The following is a 22,099-nucleotide window of genomic DNA, read 5'->3' on the forward strand; positions in this document are numbered from 1 at the left end:
AAAAAATGTACATAGGCTTTGGAAAGAGAAGAGAATGGGTATAGATAGTCATAAAAATAAAGTCTTGAAAAATAATAAAGTAATACATAAAAATAAGCCATGTAAAGCCATGGAAAATACACAGAGTCTGGATTGTGTATATTATTGTGTTTTCTTTGAATTTTTTGACTGTTAATGAGCTAATTGCAGAGAGACATTTGATTATGGAGCTACTAAGTTAAACCAACATATATATTTTAAAGGTATCTTGATTTCAAAATTTGGGTCTAATGATACATTGCTTTGGAAAAGAGGCTCTCCTTTTGTTTCTGTAGGAAGTAAGAGGCTGTGGAGTTGTTTCAGGTTAAGATGGATCAGATTTGATCAAGTAAGGTCTCCTGAACCTTGGCAGATGGTATATATCAAGAAGGGTTGTAGCTGATCTTCCCAGGACTTGACCATTATCTCATATTTTCTCAGGATCCCCATAAGATCACCAGTGTCTCTAATCAACAGGAAGTAGTATAGACAACTATGCCCATATTCCCAAATATTGTTTATGAATGTTTGTTTTCATTGAAAGGGGGTTGGTTATAAGTGGTTAATGTTCATAGTCAGTCTCTCTCTAAAGAAAAGAGGGGGATATGATATAGAAATGATAAGAAAAAGGTAGATTATTTGCTCTATTTTAATCCCAAAAGTAACTGTTAATCTCAAAATACTTTACATTGGTATGCATTTTGGTTTATTGATACAAATATAAGGTCAATTTGTTGTAATATATATATATATATATATATTTCTACTCTTGTTTAAGGTGTTACATTTCTACAACTCATTTAAAAAGGTAATATATAGCTAAAAATACAAATTAATAGTCATCTAAATAGTCAAACTTATAGTCATATTAGTTGGGTTTTCTAGATATGCAGAGATATATTTCAGATAGGTAGGGTAATCTTCAAACACTTCAAAGACCTACAAAATATGGTATTTAAAGTATTTTAAGAACTTAGACTTTTCTGGACATTGAGACATGTCTCCTCCTAGCAGCACCAGTTACTTCAAAAAGAGTGATGAGCATCAAAGAAACTCCTTATGGAATTTGCTTTCAATGTGGCAAAGGCTAGTCATTTGGGCAAGAAACTGCTCTTGTCTGGACTGCTTGACAATTTGTTGTATAAACTGGACAGGCAGGACCTGTAGGAAAGTGAACAAGGCAGGATAGTCATTCAAGTTCCTGCTTCACAGAAGAAACTGCCAGACATTTGCAAGACACAGAGAAAAGCAACTGATGAACTTTGCCAAGATGGGCAGGACAGACCTTCAAATTTCCTTCTTCACTGAAATGTCTGCCAGATACTATGGGCCTGTAGTCTGAGGATGGATGCCCCAACATTACACAAGAACTTTGGGTGACTGTCCAGGCAGCCAGGTGTCTCAGTTATAGCTAAAATTTTAGAAGTTACCTGCAATGCACTCTCTGTTTACTTGGGTAAATATCCTCTGGGGTCTTTGATGGAGTTGAAGCCTAGATAGTTATAATTGTAGTTTTCCTTAGTTATGATAAGAGGTAGATTAGAAATGAAACTTTAGAGTCGTGAAAATAGGAGAGATGATAGAGTATTTTCTTTCATTTTGCCAAATACAAATAGACTAGATATTATAACTATAATTCTTACTTGATAACTGTTTTGTTCCATGTAATTTTTCTATATTAAAGTTAAAACCTTCCTTTTGATTAGGCAGAAAAGGGGAAATGCTGTAGGATGTCTTTCTGTATGCTGTGAATATATATTGTTCTCATTGGCTGGTAAATTAAGCTGATTTGGCCTATAGCCAGGCAGAAGACAGCTAGGCTGGAAATACAAACTGAATACAGGGAGAAAGGAGGGCAGAGCTGAAGCAGATGCCAGCCAGCCACCAGAGGACCAAGATGTACTAGAACACACAAAATATTAAATATTTGCCATGAGACATGTGGCAAAATGTAGATCAATAGAAATAGGTTAGTTTAAGTTGTAAGAGCTAATAAAAAATAAGCCTGAGCAATAGGCCAAACAGTTTGTAATTAATATTAAGCCTCTGACTAGTTATTCAGGAACAGGCAGGCAGGAAAATGTTGTCCATCTACAGTAACCACATTGTAATTTTTATATTGCCTGGAACATTTTATTGAGGTATATAAGCTGTAGAGGAAAAGTAAAATCATAGAATACAGAATAAAGAATATAGAAGAAGAAAACTATTAATATGTGTGTGAATGTCTTTCACTTTACCCCTTCAGATAAAAAAGTTGTACTTTGCCTACTCTGTGAAATTCTTTCAAGCCCTGCACTGCTGGAGGCTGATCCCCAGGCAGGGGTAAATACATATGTCAAAAGGGAGTGCAGCTTACTGGCCTGCATCCCCAAATTTGCTGAGCCTATTTTCTCATAGTACCTAAGACTACCAGCTTAGTGGTGATATCACCTACAGTGGCCTGGGGCCTCCCACATCAGTCCCTAATTAGAAAAATGCCCTACAGGTTTGCCTACTGTCAGATGTTTGTTATTGAGGCACTTTCTCACTTGAGGTTCCCTCTTCTCAGAAAAATCTAGCTTCTGTCAAGTTGACATAAAACTAAATTGCATAATGGTGCTTGCAAAGGTATACATATTTGCTAAAATTCATATTTCTCATGATTTACAGTGGGTATATTTTATTACATGTGCAATCTTACTTCAAGACTTGATTTTATTAAGTGTAATTGTCAAAAGAAAGAATGAAAGAGAGAACAAAAGTAACAAAGAAAGGATCGAAGAAAGAAAGAGACAGACAGACAGAGAAAGGAAGGAAGGAAGGAAAACAAGCAAACAATCATAGGTCAAACAGTTTCAGAACTAAAGGACAACACAAGTGAATGCACTGCATGATCCTGAGTACAAAGAAATATCAACAGTGACATGATACAGAAAACTAAGAAAACTGACTAATAAGAATATGAATTATGGGTTAGAACATATTAATAAATTATCTATATTTATTGAGTTTAATTGTTTTAGTATGGTGTAAAAGAAATTGCTTGTCCCTACAAAATATTTGTGGATTATTATTAGTAGTAGTATTACCATTATTATTATTAGGCTTCATGAGACAGAATCTTACTCTGTAGCACACAATGACCTCAAACATACTATGTAGCCTAAGGCTATCCTCAAACTCATTTACCTATGAGATTCTAAGTCTTAACCAAACCAAACTAGTGGGAACTCATGAGCAGTGGACCAATAGCTCTGGAGCTTCTAAGGGACTGGACTAGGCCCTCTGCATAGGCAAGACAGTTACATAACTTGATCTACTTAAGAAGCCCCCTGGCAGTGGGATCAAGATCCATCCCTAGGGCATGAGTGGGTTTTTTGGAACCCACTGCCTATGGTGGGACACCTTACACAGCCTTGGTCCAGGGGGAGGGGCTTGGACCTGCCTCAACTGAGTGTATCAGGCTCTGCTGACTCCCCATGGGAGGATCTGTCATTGGTATGTAAAATGAATAGAAAATTTCTTAATAAAAAAGAAAAGAGTAGAGGTTTTTGAAGAATGACCTGATGATTCTCTGGATTTCCTCATTGTCTGTTGTTATGTCCCCCTTTTCATTTCTGATTTTGTTAATTTGTATGCTCTCTCTTTGTCTTTTGGTTAGTTTGGATAAGGGCTTGTCTATGACTCTGAGATACCACCTTACATCTGTCAGAATGGCTAAGATCAAAAACACTGAAGACAGCTTATGCTGGAGAGGATGTGAGCAAGGGGAACTCTCCTCCACTGATGGTGAGAATGAAAGCTTGTACAGCCACTTTGGAAATCAATATGGTGCTTTCTTAGAAAATTGGGAATCAATTTCCCCAAAGACCCAGGTATACCACTCTTGGGCATATACACAAGGAATGCTCAATCATACCACAAGGGCACTTGCTCAGCTATGTTCATATCAGCATTGTTTGTAACAGCCAAAACCTGGAAACAACCTAGATGCCCTTCAACTGAAGAATGGATAAATAAATTTTGGAATATATAGACAATGGAATACTACTCAGCAGAGAAAAACATTGACATCATGAGGTTTGCAGGCAAAAGGATGGATCTAGAAAAAAATCATCCTGAGTGAGGTAACCCAGACTCAGAAAGACAAACATGGTATGTACTCACTCATAGGAGGATAAGATGTAAAACAAAGATGACTAGACTGCTACTCACAACTCCAGGGAGGCTACCTAGAAAACAGGATCCTAAGAAAGACACAGGGATCACCCAATGACAGAGAAATAAGATCTACATGAACAACCTGAACTTGAGTGGGGGTAATGAAGGGCAAGGTTTGAGGGAAAGAGAGCTTAGAGGAGTGGAAGATGCCAGCTGGATCAAGAACAGGGTGGGAGAACAAGGAATAAGAGGCCATGATAAATGAAGACCACATGAGATTAGGAAGAAGCCAAGTGCTAGAGAGGTCCCCAGAAATCCACAAAGATACCCCCACAATAGACTACTGGCAATGGTCGAGAGAAAGCCTGAAATGACCTACTCTGGTGATAGGATAGCCAAACACCCTAACTGTCATGCTAGAAATCTCATCCAATGACTGAGGGAAGTAGATGCAAAGATCCACAGCCAGGCCCCAGGTGGAGCTCCAGGAGTCCAGTTGGTGAGAAAGAGGAGGGATTGTATGAGCAAGAATAGTTGAGACCAAGATTGGAAAAAGCACAGGGACAATAGCCAAACTAATAGAAACACATGAACTATGAAGCAATAGCTGAGGAGCCCCCAACAGGATCGGGCCCTCAGGATAAGTGAGACAGTTGATTAGCTTGAACTGTTTGGGAGGCCCCCAGGCAGTGGGACCTGCACCTGTCCTTAGTGCATGAGCTGGCTGTTTGGAACCTGGGGCTTATGCATGAACACTTCACTCAGCCTGGGAGGAGGGGACTGGACCTGCCTGGACTGAATCTACCAGGTTGAACTGAATACCCAGGGGAGTCTTTGCCCTGGAGGAGATAGGAATGGGGGGTGGGCTGGGGGTAAGGCGGGGGGGGGGGGGCGGGGAGGGGGAAGGATAGGGGAAATCCGTGGCTGATATGTAAAATTAAATTAAATTATAAAATAAAAAAGATAAAAAATAAAATAAAATAAATAAAAAAGAAAAGAGGCTCGGTGGTGGTGGTGGTGGCGGCGGCGGCGGCGGCGGCGGCAGCAGCGGCCCACGCCTTTAATCTCAGCACTTGAAGGCAGAGCCAGGCGGATCTCTGTGAGTTCCAGGCCAACCTGAGCTACAGAGTGAGTTCCAGGAAAGGCACAAAGCTATACTGAGAAACCCTGTCTCGAAAAACCAAAAAAGATAAAAGATTATAAGTCTTGAACATTCACATGTACCTGGCCTCAATGAATATTACTGTAGCTACAGAGTTTTAACTCATCATCAAATGGATCAAAGAGAGAGAGAGAGAGTGAGAATGCATATGGATTGTGGAAGGTTGTATGAGTGTCTTGAACTAGTCTGGAAACTATTCACTAAGTCTGAAATTATTTTTTGCAGCAAATAAATGCACTATAAAGATGATAAATTCTTCTACGTATAAAAAGTGTCAAACAGTAGCCAATCAACTAACAAACAAACAAAAATCCACAACTGCATCCTAGTTCTTAATTGTGCTGTCAATGCCATGGATGTTGGAACGATTTCTTCTAGTAATGATGAAATATGTGTGTTATTTATTAGAGTTCTGTATCAAGTTCCATGTGTCATTCAGGTAAAAAAGAGAGTGATTCCTCAGGGCCCTGGACCAAAGGCATCCATTCTACAGACACAAGCTGCTGTGCTGTGCAAGGAAGGACAATGGCTTCTGCTCTGTTAAGTCAGATTTCAGAAGAACGTTTCTTCCCTTTCCAGCTCATCACCCTGTTTGCACAGCAGACTGAGACCTGTGGTTAAAACATTTGGTCGTTAAGTAGTCACAAATCTCCACAGGAAACCAACAAAGATGACCACATTCCATTTTTAACTTTCCTACGCACTGCACACTGAATGAGATAATTTATCCACTTTTTGTCCTCAGATACAGGAGTGAGTTCTAACACAGTCATCATTATCTACACCTGTTGAACTGAAAAATGCACTGCCTCCTGTCTTATGTGGTGATCCCATTACTGTCAAATCACTATGAAGTGAAAAATATAATGGGAAATTATTTAAATTCAAATCTTATATTGATTCAAGCCAAAGTTTTTAAAACAAGATTTATTGACCAAAATATACAAAGTATGGAATTAATCATAAGAATATCGATAAAAGATTTCCATTTTCTCTAAATGCATACAGTTTGCCTTGGGCCAATGACATGGCTCAGTGGGTGGAGGCCATTGGCACCAGACCAGGCAACCAGAGTTCAGACCTCAGATCCCACACAATAGGAGAGAAGTGACTCTTTCAACACTCCTCTAACTACACCTGTGCTGTGACCTGTATGTCACAGTACATGTGAATACACCCACAAAAATAAATGGAATAAAATGAAAAATAAAAATGGTCTTTTGATCATAACTCAGGTTCTTATCTACTTCACACTGTTAATTTTTTTGTGAGCAAGCTAAATTAATTTTCAGTATTTCCATGGAATAATTTTACACTAAAATTGTTTTCCTCTGATACTTTTTACAATAAAGATAGTTTAAAAAGAAGAAATAAATGCATGTGGCACACAGGACAAGGTCTTATATGCACACATTTTGAGGAGAAAGGGACATTTGTAGAATAGTCACAGAATAGGGTTTGTGACTGTTTTGATTTTTCTCTTTCCTCCCCTTCCTCAGAGGTATTGGGCCTTCACTAACACATGGTGATTGACTGACTTCCCTGTGTGCAGCACATCTGCAATCTCTGATGCATGATGAATACTAAATCCACAACTACCTTCCTGTGAAAGATAATTCAAAGTGTTAAATAAAAACTAAAACACAATACTGGATGGTGGTGCCACATGCCTTTAATCCCAGCACTTGTGAGGCAGAGGCTGGTGGATCTCTGTGAGTCTGAGTTCAGCTTGGTCTATAGATCGAGTTCCAGGACAGCCAAGACTACACAGAGAAACCCTATCTTGAAAAATCAAAAGAAAAACAAAGAAAGATGATATATGACTATAACCTAGCATTGGGGTGCTGATTTTGAAGTATTGTAAACCAGGATAAACCTGGCTATGGAGCAAGACCCCGATCAAATAAAACTGATTCAGTTCATTTATGTATAGGCAGAAAGCAGATTCCTATATAGACTAAGGCTTCAGTAAAGCTGAGACTCCCAAAGCATCAGTAAAGCATGTCAACCAGTCTTTCTACTACTAGGCAGGGCAAAATAAATAGTGAATCTACAGAAAATGACCATTCAAATACCAAAGAATGAGTCCAGGAGTATCAGGAGTTCAAGGCCAGTTAGGGAAACAGTGAGTTTGAACCAGCCTAGCCTAATGAGAATCTACGTCAAAGAATACCAGACAGAGAATGAAATCCATCAAACCCCATGGGATTAAAACGGCAAAGGAATAAAACTTTAACCAAAGATTGCCTTCATTTAACATTGGATTTAAGCCAGGTGGAAATAGAGGATTTAGATTTATAATAGGAACAGAAAAGGATGGTAAATGAAACTAAGTGGACCATGGATCATATAAAGAACAGGTAATGTATAGTACGGCTGAGTATACATATTAGTCAGCCATAAGATATGATTATGGTACAATCAGTAAAGCATGTGTGTATAACATTGGCAAAGAGGAAAAGGCATAGCAGACACTATTCACAAGATACACATGGAGCACATATTCTGTATCATGAGTTCTTAACTTTATCTCCATGTGATGCCTTCCTGGATTTCTACCAAAAAACACAAGCTCACAATTTCTCACTAAGTTCATTAGAAGCTGACATTGTAAGCAGATGTACAAGCTTCTGTGTCTTCCCACTAGAGAAAATACTTATGGTGGCCACAGAAACCATCTGACCATTGGGCTTCCTTACAGAAGCCTCATGTTTAGGCCCAGTAATCATACCATAATCAGGGAACAGTTCTGTAACATAGTCAAGGTCTACAAAGATCACTTAATCTGGATGCAGACATCCTTTCAGCTGCTAGAACCTTGCTCTAAATGTTACCACCTGCTCATTTCACTCGGTATGGTGCTGTAGGATACAAACAAATTCATTAACTCTGTGGCCTTTCACAGTGGCAAATACCATCAATTCTAGTGCTTGGGAGGTAGATGCAAACAGCAGAGCTAGCCTGTATGAAATGATACTTCCTATAGGAAAAACAAAATTAATAACAATAGTGATAATCTGTATGATTTGTACATATTAATACATCGTGTAAGGTCTTCTGTCCTCTGGCCACCTCTGTGACAGTCTGGCCACCTCTGTGACAGCCTGCTTCAGAGTTTCTTGGACTAAAGAGGAAGTTATCTTTCTGCAGATTTGGAACCTAACTGTCCACACTGACAGGACCACATTTAAATAGAAGTGAGCCAGACCTGCCATGTTCTCAGGCACCGAATGAAAGTTTCCTGAGAAAGTTTCCACTGTTGATGCCTCAGTTTTTGTAACAGCTGAAGAAGAAATTCACTGAATAACACAAAGAATTCCATCATTAACAAAATCCAGCAGAAACAGTACATTAAGCCCACAAAATTACAGACAATAGTACTACCAATTAACACATGTAAAATAAGTACAGTTTTATCTTTAAAGGGATATAAGATAGTCACAGCTGCCTGTAGTCTCACACTTGAGAGATAGAAATATAAGGATCAGGAGTTCAAGACCAGCCTGAGGACATAAATCTCTATTTCAAAACAACAACAACAACAAAGAATAAAAATTAAATTTATTTTAAGTGATATAAAAAGTAAGTTAAAATGTAACTAGCTAACAAGTTATTAAAGGACAAACAGAATTATTAGGGGGGTTTTAAAAAATTTGTATTTCTAAAAAAATCAATAATCAGAAAAACTGATGAATATGTATAATGAAGGCAGAGAGAAGGTTCTTAGGATTAAAGATAAAATATGAATGAATACAGGAAAATAATGGACAGGAGAGAATAAAGGATGAATCAACCAAAACTAAGGATGTATAAAAGGCCTTATGGAAACCTACTAGTTAGTAAACTCATAGTTGACAAACACAAAACAGACTCCTTTTTTCTTTGGTGGTTTGGGGACCTTTGTGTGTTTGTCTGTTTGTTTGTTTTAGGCAATTTTTGTCTTATTGGTTGATTTCTTTAGTTTGATTTTATTTTCCTTTTGTTTTGGGGAATGAGAGAGAAATAAGATAAAATTGAGTGAGGAGGGAGGGAGGGAGGGAGGGAGGAACTGGTTATTAAGGAGGAAGGAAAACCTAATCAAAATATATTCTATGGAAAATTTAATTTAAAAATATCAAAATATCAAAATATAATTTAAAATGAGTTAGATCCACAGAAAATATGAGTTATTAAGTGAAAATCAAAGTGCAAGGCAAAGGATACCTCCAAAGGAATTACTGGTCCATGAGGCCACAGATGCCTCCAAATAACCAGGCTGCTGCTGTGCCTTGGTTTTCCACCATAACTACATGGAAACACCCTATTTCTGAAGACACCACACATTTGGTACCAGGACACAGAAAAATCAATCTCAATCCAATCAGGAAACATCTTCCCTTGGGCTAGCTTTCAATGGGTCAAAGGTCCTTTGCAGGTTGGTAGGGGAGTGTCATGGTGTGTTAGGGTTTTTATTGCTGTGAAGAGACACCATGACATCAGCAAGTTTTATAAAGAAAACATCTAATTGGGGTGTTTCCCTCACAGTTTCAGAGGTTCAGTCCATTATCATCATGGTGGGGAGCATGGCATTGTGCAGGCAGACTGGGTGCTGGCTACCTCTTGATGTGCAGGCTGCAGGAAGCTGACTGACACAACAGCGGTATCCAGACCACAGGAAACCACAAAGCTCACTCCCACAATGAAACACTTCCTCCAATAAGACCCCACCCACTCCAACAAAGCCACACCTACTAACAGTGCCACTTCCTATGAGATTATGTGGGCCAATTACATTCAAATTTTCAAAGAGAGAAAAGATTTGTAAGATCTTACCCAGTACTGGACCCCACAAGCCACAATACTGACCTGTAGGCAATACATGTCCAGGGGACCCATAGTTATAGGACAACTAACTGCATTCTTATTGGAGTTGAAGGGTGTCATGTTTGATATTGTAATCCAAACCAAAAGTCCATTATTGTGGAAGTCATGGGCCCTAGTATGGAATCTGCTATTATCATTTTACTAAGTGGCTATGTGGTCAAATTGCACTCTTAATATTTATCTTTATGGCCTAGACCTGGGCTGCTCTCAACCTCTGTCAGGGAAGCTTCTTTTTACAATGGGTATTGGTAGGTGCAAAGAAGCATAATTGGTCAAAGAGCTTAGGAGAAGAGAATATGTGCTCAGCCATAGAGGAGACATCTTCATAAACTCTTTCCCCAAACACCATAACCAAGACTCAGAAATAGAAGGAAGATGAATCAGAAAGAATGTAAGGACAGAGAAGGGGAAAAGCACCGAGAAAATCAGCATTATGGACATTACAAAATTTCTGCATAGATGGGGCACTGATGAATCATTGATGTTAGGTGGTTGCTACTGGAAAAGGGAGATTTGTTCTTCTTGGGGGGTGTGGCCACTGGTAGGTATCCTTCCTCCAGTGGATGCTGTACCATGCTCCTATGGACATCATCAAGTAAGAAAAGATGAGTTGGAGGGGCACATGTTAAGACAGAAGCAGAAGAAGCTTAGGGAGACAAAGGTAAGGGTGTAATCATGTTGTATTTTATATATATGAGATCTATTCAAGAAAAAGAATTATTAATAAAGATAATCAATGAATAGTTTTCTACCAGATTACCAATTAACATAAAACTTGGAGTTTACACAATATAACATCTTGAAATGGAAGGTAGATATACATATGTATGTATATGCAAAAATTTTCTAATATTTATAAATAACAAACAATTATATAAGGTAACTATAGAAATAAATGATATGAATGTTTCAGATATTCATACTCATAGAATCTATCAGGATGATCTAGTCACTTCAAGTGATCTCACGCTGTTGATTTGCTTGGGCCCTGCACACCTTAGAACATACAATCCTCAGCTGTGTTCAGTATTACATTACTGACAGTCAGCTTCTAGATCATTCCTCTGCCCTGTCTAACACTTGTTCTAACACTGTCTTATGAATCTTGCCCTTACCCCAGAGTTCCATTGACAAGAGAAATGCCTTTGCACACAATCCTCCCAACTGTGCACCAGTGTTAGAGTGTGAGGGTTCAGGAAACTCACAGTTTAGATGGGACATCTCCAATCCATTGCCATTTCCCTTTGCTTCTATTATATTTTAATCCAATCCAGTATCTGTTCAGCTTAATTTGGAGCTGAAGGAACTTCTGTAAGAGAAAAGACACACCTGATGATAAATTTCTTGCTGTTTGGTGAGAAAAGAACAACATAGCAGCCCCCAGCTATTCTTATGTCAGGTCTCTGTGGTCCTGTCCTCCAGCCCTTCAGTCCCTCCAAGCTCATTTTTAAAGTGATTTCCCACTGGAGGCTCATTTATGTCAAAACCGATTTCAACTGCAGAAGTTATTTAAAATGAAAACTTCAGGTATCTAGGGATACTAGGTTCATGAAATAATTTGTGATTGTGTTTCTTAGACCAAGTTTCACTGTGTAGCCATGGCTGGCCTTGTACTCACAATATTCCTGCTTGTGGCTCCTAAAAACAGGCACACTGCATACATGGCTCATTAAATAATTTCTGACACTCTATGAGATTAACCAAATGTGCATTCCCAAAGACCACAGAGGCCTGTGGGAAGTGTTCATATGGTAAGTAATGCCCTGCCTTCAAAGCAAATTCATTAAGATGAAAAATCCTGTGTGAAAAGTTGTTCATTAAGTTCCATGCTCCAGAGAGGAAGCCATTTTCAAGTTCAGACCTGGAGGTGACAGAAATTGAGGAAAAGGACAGATATTTGGAAAAATTTAGTATCTTACAAGTGACATCCAAGTGGCATGATGTCTAATTAAATGCCTGAATATATTTTAAAATATGGGTTTAAATTTAATTATGAGTACTATATCAAAAGGTAATTTGCATTTTTACTTGACCTTAAAAATTCTTTTATTTTATAACTTTTAATACATGTATTAAATTGGTGTATAAATTTTGTACCATGCTCTAAGTGACAAAGGTTTCAATCTCATCATTCAGTCTTTTCTCTAGAAAAACATAGTCTTCATATTGAAAGAGATTTTGTTAGTAATAATTTAAACAGAAAATGTAGGCATCTTGACACTTTTGTTTTCTTTTAATTACTCATTTCTAAAAATAGGCATCTTTTTATAAAACATAAAAATAGTATAAAGTAATAATTATGGACTGTTTCATTGACACTATTTACTTCCATGGTTCTCATATAATTTCCATTTTGGTAATTGGCCCAGAGATCAGTTACTCTCTCTATTATCTTCCAATTACTCATCTCAGGCAGTCTCACTTCTGGGTTCCAAGGAGCAAACCCTAGACAATGGCTTCTCTGGTTGGCAATCTATAGAGATACATAACTGTCAGTCACAGCATGTGTTATACCAAAGGGTTAAATTTATTCAGGGAAACATGCTTCTATGAGACTCTCTTGCAGACTCCTGAGAAAGGGAAGAGCCTGCAAAGACACAGCTGTCTCTTTAGCAATCAGTGTCCTCATAACAGACCCTGTGTCCTGACCCTAAGCCAGGAGCAGGAAGGAGTAGCTTAGGATACTTTTACTGCACAGTTTTTGCTCACATTACAGGCAAACCATGTACAACACTTAGAGGTCTCTCTTTCAATGAACCTGCCTGGGCTCAGTATCTCACTATCCAAGAGTTAAGGAAGGAGTCTAGGAATAAAGAAGTGTGTAATCTAAAGTACCAATTCATCATTATTCTCTATATTCAAAAGGGATAAGCTGCAGTCCCGGCAGGTCTGTTTACATCCAATCCAGGGTTTATTGTCCATGATGAAATAATAACATTTTATGCCAGTGCAGAACCAGTATCCTTCAACACGTTTGCCTACAACAGAGAAGGGAATGGTGAAAATTCTTACTTTATAGTATTCTGTTATTAGTGAGCTGTATTGATTACACATATATAACTAAGTAAAATTCAGAGCTCTAAGAAATTGAAATTTTAGAACGCTGAGATATCCTTGTACACCCTTGCTCTATGAAGTGTTGTTTATAATACTAAATATATAGAAACAGATGATGTGTTCATTGTTGATAAATCAGTAGAAAAAATGTAACAAATGCACACAAAGGAACATTCTTTATCCTTTAAAGGGAAGTAAACTGGCTGGGCATAATGGCTTATTCCTATAACATGAGCACTCCATAGATCAGGAGGATCACCATCAGTTTGCGGCCAGTATAGGCTAAGCAGTGACTTCTTTGCCAGCCCTGACTATAAAGTAGACTCTAAGAAAGCCTTCACTACAAAATGAAACAATGCCTCACACCTATACACCACAAAAAAGAGATGTTCAACTAAATGACAGACATGGATGAACTCAAGGATGGTGTGGAAAGTGAAACAAGCCAGGCTCAAGAACATACTTTGTTACTCAACTCACATGAGGTTTCTAACACAGCCCAACACTAAGAAGCAGAGGCTTGTGTGATACCAGAGCTGAAATATGAGGAACAAACACATGCTGCACAGAGGCAGTTACAAGGATGATGGAATTCTAGACCTGTGGTAATGTACTGTGCCCCCAGTTCATTCAAACACACTGTGCATTTAAAGTAATGCTGTGATCTGTGTTAGAAGATCTTACCTTAAGGGAAATAAGAGACACATGAGGGAGTTTTTGAAGGAGTTAGTCTATTCTCCTGATTATGTTGATGCTTTTTTTTTTTTTTTTTTTTTTTTTTGGTTTTTCAAGACAGGGTTTCTCTGTGTAGCTTTGCGCCTTTCCTGGAGCTCACTTGGTCCAGTCTGGCCTCGAACTCACAGAGATCCGCCTGGCTCTGCCTCCCAAGTGCTGGGATTAAAGGCATGCACCACCACCACCCGGCTATGTTGATGCTTTTAACAGTATGCCCACACGCCCAAATATGTCAAGTTGAATACATTAAAATGTGTGCAGTTTGTATAGCAATAATACCTCAATATGATTATTTTGTTTGGTGAGGGACTGGGTGTAGCTTGATTTTTTCGCCTTGCCCACAGTCAGGACAAATCTCTGTCACCCGCCAGTCCCACAGCCGCTCAGACCCAACCAAGTAAACACAGAGACTTAATTTGCTTACAAACTGCATGGCCGTGGCAGGCTTCCTGCTAACTGTCCTTATCTTGCTAACTGTGCTTTTATCTTAAATTGATCCATTTCCATACATCTATACCTTGCCATGTGGCTGGTGGCTTACTGGCATCTTCACATGCTGCTGGTCATGGCGGCGGCTGCAGTGTCTCTGGTCATGGCGGCGGCTGCAGCGTCTCCTTCTGCCTTTCTGTCCTTTTATTTCTCCTCTCTGTTTGTCCCGCCTATCTTTCCTGCCTAGCCACGGCCGATCAGGTTTTATTTATTAACCAATCAGAGCAACTTGACATACAGACCATCCCCCAGCACAGCCAAGTGCAGACCATCTCAAACACCTGCACTCAGGCCCATGGTCCTAATCATCCTCTATACGGACCTGCTGGGTAATGCCACAAAGAACCCAAGAAGGGCTCCCACAGGACATACAGAACATCCCACAGCAACTGGGGAAGGTCATGCTTTAATATCAAACTTTATCTACAACCTTTGTTTTCCTGTGAAGAGGTATCATTGTGTAGCTCAGGCTAGGCTGGAATTTGCTGAGCTGTCTAGATTGCCCTCAAATTTATAATCCTCCTGTCTCAGCCTCTTAAGGACAGGGATTAAAGCAATATGCTACCATTTACAGATGATAAAGTCATTTTAATAATGACACAAAACATTTTTCATAGCTCTGAAATATTTCAAAAAACTGTTGGCACCTTTATTTAATAATGTAGCAGTTTTAAACATATAGCAGGCATCATACTCTATAGTCCTTGCATAATAATGATTGTCAACCCCTATCATGGCATAGTGAAATCATATGCAAAAGCTCTTTGTAAATTCTAAATTCTGAAAAAACATTTAGTAATGAACAATAAACTGTGTTCATTATAGTCAGTCATAATACACGGTAAGAACGTTTCCTTGCAGTCCTAGATATTTTCATCTTTCTGGCCTCAATCACTGTGTCACTGACAGAGTAACATAAGTGTGAACACCATTTTTAAGCTCCAAAATGTGCTGCAGTAAGTTTCACCATGGTCACAAATAAGCCAACTCTCTCATATTAAGGCAGAAGGAAAACACACACATATTTTTTTATGATTGCACCCATATACATGCTCCAAGTCCATTTCAGCCTAAGAATTTCATAAATATACTCTTATTGGAAACTTCCATGTTTTGTCAGCAACAACATTGAATGTGCCCACAGACCAAAAGAGCCTGAATTATCATCTGTGCTGACTTACGGTTACATCTCTTTGGAGCAGTAAAGGCCAAAACAGTCACTGAGTTCTAGAACCTATAAGAGTCTCCTAATTCAAACAGTGATTTCTAGGGTTCCATGCCCCTCTATGAAATAAGGAAACCCCAAGCCATTAACCCATAGATCATCAGCACTGTAAGCTTCTAATTGGACTTCAAATCTTCTGGAGAAGAAACAACACAGAATAATGCAATTCTTTATTCAAGATCCCCTCCTTACCTATGAGCTTCTTGCAATCTAGAACAACTTCAGTTTCCCCACAGCATCTATTCTGTTTCCTGTTGAGGGAGGCTGGATGGTCTTTGCAGGCATCATACTCTATAGACTTATTTTTCCACATTTCTTCCATTAAGTAGCTCGCATTTTGCATGGTGCTGTACTTTTGATGGAGATTATTTAGAGCTTTCTGCAATTCATGTTTTTCTTGAGTATACTGAAAAACTGAAATTAGTAACAGATATAACACCAAAAATGCTCACCGGGAGTAAATATTGAAATTAAAGATAACAGAGTAAACCCATGTTGATTAACAACACAGATAATTAGTGTAACTGGTACTTAGACATTTAGAAAGTAACACCTCAATTAACTCACTATAGGAAAGTAAACAGGAATTTCCCTCTATCAAGGTAACTTTAACGTAAAGTAAACAATACAGCTCAATAAAATTGCAATGGATGTACCACAACTTCCAATTATTTAGTTTTTCACAGCACAAAACTTTCAAATAAAAACTTAACACAGCATGAAAATGTGAACTTAGAAACATTAAGAAATGACACAATTCTTATTGGACCAAAGGGAAAGCAAAATATCCAGACACGTAGCCATGTCTTAGCATAGCTTGGGAGTGATTTTCTCTAAACATGTGAAGGAATTCATAGAGCTCAAGCTTTAATGTCTCTGTACAGATGAAGACTGTTCACTTAATCATTTCCTTAATATACAAGAGAAAACTGAACATCATCATTTCTTTTGCACAGCTGTTTCTCACAGAATATTTACATAAGATTCACAATCACCTAAGCTCAGAAAGCAGACTACCATTAAGTCCTCAAAAGGAACAATACCAAGAATGAGACAGAACAAGGAAGCTCTCAAGAGCCCCAGAGGTAATGAACAGGTATGTATGAGAACAGGACACTGCAGTGTGTCAGGCAAAAAACAAAACAAACCAAAAAACAAACAAACACACACACAAAAAAACACAGTTGAGAGCTGTCTTGCACATTCCCTGATTATAGGTAGAACAATGGACAGAGTGTGTTAACTACATAATTTGTGTCTAAAGTTATTACTTAGGCAGAAAGGCAAAGAAGATTTATACCAGTTACTCACTGTGTTTCACCAACACGGCAACTGTCACCAGCAGAATGGAACAAAGGATTCCCAGAGGTATTGCAATGAGGTGCCAAGCGACTGACCACTCTTAAATCAAGTCAAAACAAAACAAACAAATAAATGAACAAACAAAAAACAAAGCAATAAAATAATCACCATGAAAAGAGCATGACCCAATGCTAATTATAATTTCATATAGCATTAAAAAAGGGGTATATTGGTTTCTAAAAGTTTTACAGAAGCCCATCAAACAAGCTGAGCAAGTTGATTGAACATATGCTTTCAAAGTCTGTAGATTTCTACCTAAAATGCACCCACTGTAAAAATCCTACATGTGTGAAGTTTCACAGGGTTTTAGACTTTTTTACCTTTGGCCTTACATTCTCAATCCTCCTGACTCATCCTAGAAGTACCTGGATGACAGGCACGTACCCTTCACCCAGATCTACTGGATTAAAAGTGCATCCTTCAGAAAACACTGGAGGTACAGACAGAGTCCAAGCAGAAGACTCCGACCTGGAGCATACAGTCAATCAAGGGCACTTAACTGATGAGGAGGAAGGGAAGAAGGATGGATGTTCTTGAGAACTGTAGGGAACCATGGTTGTTCTAGTGCTGACATATATACATATCCATCCTAAAAGGGGTCTAAATTAAACTCACTTTTTTCCATAAGTTCCTTTTTTTTCTAGATGACACTAAACATCTTTGTGTGTCTGAGGTGTTGGGAATCTGAAAGCCAAGCCTCTGATTATCACTCTGTCAAAGGAGTTAAAGTTCTCAGCTTGGAATTCAACTGTTACAGTTCATTCAGAGTAAGCAGAAAAAGAGAACAGAAAAGTGAGATTTTCTTTTTTATTAATAAACTTAATCATTCTTTGACATTTCTGAAAATGCATAATGTGCTTTTGTCATCCCTATCCCCACTACCCTCTCTCATCCCCTCTCTTCCTCTGCAGCTTCTTCCCAGGAAGTGTCTTCCTCCTCTGATGGACTGCTTTTGTTGTTTGGTTTGTTAGATGTTAGAAATATTTAAGACAATTAAAACACCTTCTGCAAGAATGAAAGTATTGCTTCTAACGTGTACTTTGCATTTATTTAAGATTTCATTTCTCTAGAACGTATATTGTTTCTTCAGACCCTAGCTTTTCAGGTTTAAAGGTTTCAGAATTTTTCTAGACTAGACTAAATAATAAAACCTCCTAACAGTTTCTCAAATTTGATGGAATGTATTCAATTCTCACTTGTCAATTCTCAAGAACTTTTTCTTATAGACATGAAATCCTCTATCTGTCTGGCTTTCTTTGTTTCCAACTAAAAGGTAAAAATAGAGTTATTGTTTCCTTTTCCTTTTGAAAATTGATTACTTAATTTTAAACTTATTTTGGAACAATTTTCTACATGATTACTCCCCCACTCATACTCATTTATCTCTCCCCTCCCCCGTGCATCACCAAGCCCAGCTAACATGGAGGGTTATTGTTTTCAGTAGAAAGAAAGTAGGAGAATGTTTTCAAATGTCAAAAGTTACAATGCATTAAAAAAACAGAAGAATTTAGGCATTTAAAACACTTACCTCTGTGGCCAGCTTCTCTGGACCCTTCATTCTCATCAGGCCTTTCTTTATTCTGCAACTCTGAAGAAGACTTATGGAACCTCACAGTTGTGTAAATAATCTCATCACTCATCTTTGGAGTAAGTGAAGTATGGTCTGAGTTAAAATCTGCCCTTGAGTGATTTCTAAAGAAAAAGTTAAAATGTCCACCTTTAGGAAGGTACCTGGATCTGATGCTGCAGTGGGGGGTGAGAAAGGGTGGGGTCTGATTCATTCCCCTAATGATCAAAATAACCTAAATCACATGGACTGACCCTGTTTTCTACTAGGGTTAGAAGTCTTTGAATATTTCTGACTTTTATACCTCTAATGTTTACAGCACTTATTATTAGAAAATACAGAAAGATTTAAAAATTTACTAATAAGCTATTATAATATTGGCACAGCCTATTTATTTATAATATTGAACATATATAAATTGTTAGGAAAAATTGATACTACTGCAAATAACTGAAATACTTTTCAACTATCAATTCAAATAACAAACAGTAAAAGCTTTCTGAATGAATACAAATTTTGCTTTAAAATTATCTACACATTTTGATAAACACAAATATAAAAACTGTTCTCGAAGTCCTTTTCAACTAAACTGACTCTCAGAGTTTCCCAGACACCACCATCCAAACAATATATGAAGGTTAATACTGTGAGTGGTTAACATTTTGGACTCCAACACACAAATATTTCTTCAGTTAAAGCCCAAACTCCTGAGCTGTCCACCCTCGCTGCCCAGTCTTATCCTACACATTCTTCTCCAGGGTCAGGCCTAGTAAATGCATGGAAGTAGGAAAATTCTACTGAGTGGGGTAGTCTAGACCCAGAAAGACAAATACTGCATGTTCCCTCATGTCTGAGGCTCCTGGCTCCAAGTCTTCAGACATGCTACAGAACCTGGAGTAACTGCAGCAACCAGGAAAGTAGAAAGGGGTATTGCAGGGGTGAGGTGTGAGAGCAATAGAGAGGGGCATAGCAGGGTACAACCTGAAGTTTTAATCTCAAATCGTTCTATATATGTGATTATTTCACATATTATATTCTAGAATATGATATTGTCAGAGGAGACTATATGAAAATTAATTTTGTCACTAGAAAGCAGTCATTAGTGAATGCCTGTGAAAGATTCAATCTGATAATAGATATCAATATATTATTAAATAGTAAATATTTGTAAGTCACCTTGCCCTTTACATTCATAACTAAGATAATAGCCAACAGATAATATGGAAAAAGAAATAGTACATGCATTGATTCTCTAGTTTTCTAATTTATGAAGTTTTCTGAAATTATTCAAAATTTCCCTTATTTGCTGAGAAAAAGAAAACTTTCCATTACAGATTTCTTTTTTTAAATTGTTATGTATTGTTATTTGGGTGTTTTGGGGGTGGTTGGCGGGACCTATGCCATGGTGAAGTTATCCAGAGAATAACTTTACTGAGTTAGGCCTCTCATTCCACCTTTATGTGGGTCCCACGGATCAAACTCAGGTGGTCACTCAGTCCTGTGTATCGAGTATGTTACACACTGAGCCATCTTATCTGGCTCCTATTATGACCTCTTCAAGATGGATACTATATAAACATTTAACCAACTGAAGAGTAATGAACTCCATAGGACCTCCTACCTTACTTTCTTAGCACATAGCAAAAGTCACAGCACAATCACAAAGAAAATAACCAGTGCTAAACTCCAGTTTTCACATGCTGCCCCAGTCAACCAGATCTAACACAACCAACAGAAAGGGTCTCTAGCAATCCTGCTCTCATGTCAACAGCATCTGAAATTCTCTAGAGAATATTTGATCATGTGATAGAAAAACAATAAAAGCAGCTGTTACCTATGTCTGGACCCAGAAGTGATTTTGGTGCAGGGAACTGATCCCCCAGCTGGGAGACAAGTTGAACTTCCCTGGACTGATCCTCTCAGAGCTCCAAGAGAAAAGGCAGAACTGAATCACTTCTGAGTGATACTCCAGATCGTGATTTTCAGCCCCTCCTCTTGACAGAAACTGAAAAGAGGAAACTGCATGATGAGAGCTGATGCTGACAGAAAGGGAAGAATCTATGTACAGATGCTGCAGATCTTGTACATAATCAATATTTGAAGCCTGAGAGGAATGTATCTGCAAGAATAAAAACAGTATCTTTAGAAAAACCACTAGTAAAAAGAGTTGACTGACATTCCTCCACTCCTCATTTAGTAAGAGACTGTTGGAAGTTTTTCCTTATGTTAATATTTTAAAAAGTTACTTCTTGTTTTTGAATTATTATTATTACAGCTGTGTGTTTTAGGATGCCTTTAAAGCTTTCACATTTCCAGCATGAAACTTGCTGTAAACATAGCTTTTTATTCATATATAATATTTACTATGAACATTGGTGTCATTCCAAAGGGAGTAGTCTATTGCTGATATTTTCACAGTGTGAGATTATCTAATATAAGACATTGAGCATGCTCAGCAAAGATTCTACCACTGAGCTACAGACTTTGGTTTTTACTCTGTGTGTGTGTTTGTGTGTTTGTGTGTGTCTGTGTGTGTGTGTGTGTGTGTGTTTTGTTGTTTGTTTGTTTTGAGACAGTTGTTATATCATATTTACTATGTAGACCAGGCTGGTCTCAATCTCACAGTCTTCTTGACTCAATTTCTTCACTGCTAAGATTACAGCTATATACCACCACATCAATTTACATCATGTTTCTTGATATTTCTAATAAATGAAAAGCATTTATGATTTATAAATAATGATCTATGAGATATTTTAAGCCAAATATAATTATTAGTCTCTTGTATACAGTAGAAATCAATTAAATAAACCTCTACTGCTGAACACTTAAGTCGTTTTACAGCATTTTGCTGTTGTTAGGTTAAAAACTTCATGGGATTTCCATTGCAATATATTTAGAAAGATTCTTATGGAATTAAAGTAGATACATTTTTAAGGAACTCTAATATAGATTATTACAAGCCATCTTATTCATTTATAGTATACCCACTGGGTGTCAAAATACGCACAACTGATTTTTTTTAAGATGAGATAAGGTGAATTTTTCTTCTTGTGAGTTTTGCCCATAGGTTTGTGAATGAGAATTCTTGGAGAGAAGCTATGTTATCAAAGACTGATTTACTGAGTAAAGCTACAGTGAAGTGGAGAAGTTGGAATGTTGTAGGTCCAGAGGCTAATTACCTTACTAAAAAAAACTCTAGTGCCTTAAATAGCCATTTCTTACCCACTTTTGTTAGAACTAATATCCTGTGACAAATAGATAAAGACTTCATGAAATCTATTTACTTAACAACCACTAACTTCCACCAACCTGAATGTTAAGAATATCTGATGACCTATACAAAATCTTCCTCCATCTTGCTGTAACCACCTCTCTGAAGTATCAACCAATATATGTTAAATTTGCCTCGATTTATAACTTTCTCAGTTCTGTAGAACTACAAAAGTTCATGAACCTGCTTCCACATTGAACATGG

General features: G+C 37.9%; 1 protein-coding gene across 1 annotated transcript in view; it reads right to left on the bottom strand.

The window, feature by feature from the left end:
- LOC102923477 (killer cell lectin-like receptor 2) overlaps window positions 1-20,601 on the bottom strand; it is a 28,962-nt gene extending 8,361 nt beyond the window's left edge. The window contains exons 1-6 of the mRNA XM_076566114.1: window positions 20,456-20,601; window positions 18,583-18,746; window positions 17,004-17,093; window positions 15,885-16,106; window positions 13,022-13,164; window positions 11,392-11,495 (exon numbers count right to left, since the gene is read on the bottom strand). Coding sequence (XP_076422229.1) covers window positions 11,392-11,495; window positions 13,022-13,164; window positions 15,885-16,106; window positions 17,004-17,093; window positions 18,583-18,694 — 671 coding nt within the window. The 5' untranslated portion in view covers window positions 18,695-18,746; window positions 20,456-20,601. The remainder of the gene's footprint in view (window positions 1-11,391; window positions 11,496-13,021; window positions 13,165-15,884; window positions 16,107-17,003; window positions 17,094-18,582; window positions 18,747-20,455) is intronic.
- Window positions 20,602-22,099: the final 1,498 nt, after the last annotated feature.

The sequence above is a fragment of the Peromyscus maniculatus genome, chromosome 3, assembly GCF_049852395.1.
Source record: "Peromyscus maniculatus bairdii isolate BWxNUB_F1_BW_parent chromosome 3, HU_Pman_BW_mat_3.1, whole genome shotgun sequence".
NCBI lineage: Eukaryota > Metazoa > Chordata > Mammalia > Rodentia > Cricetidae > Peromyscus > Peromyscus maniculatus.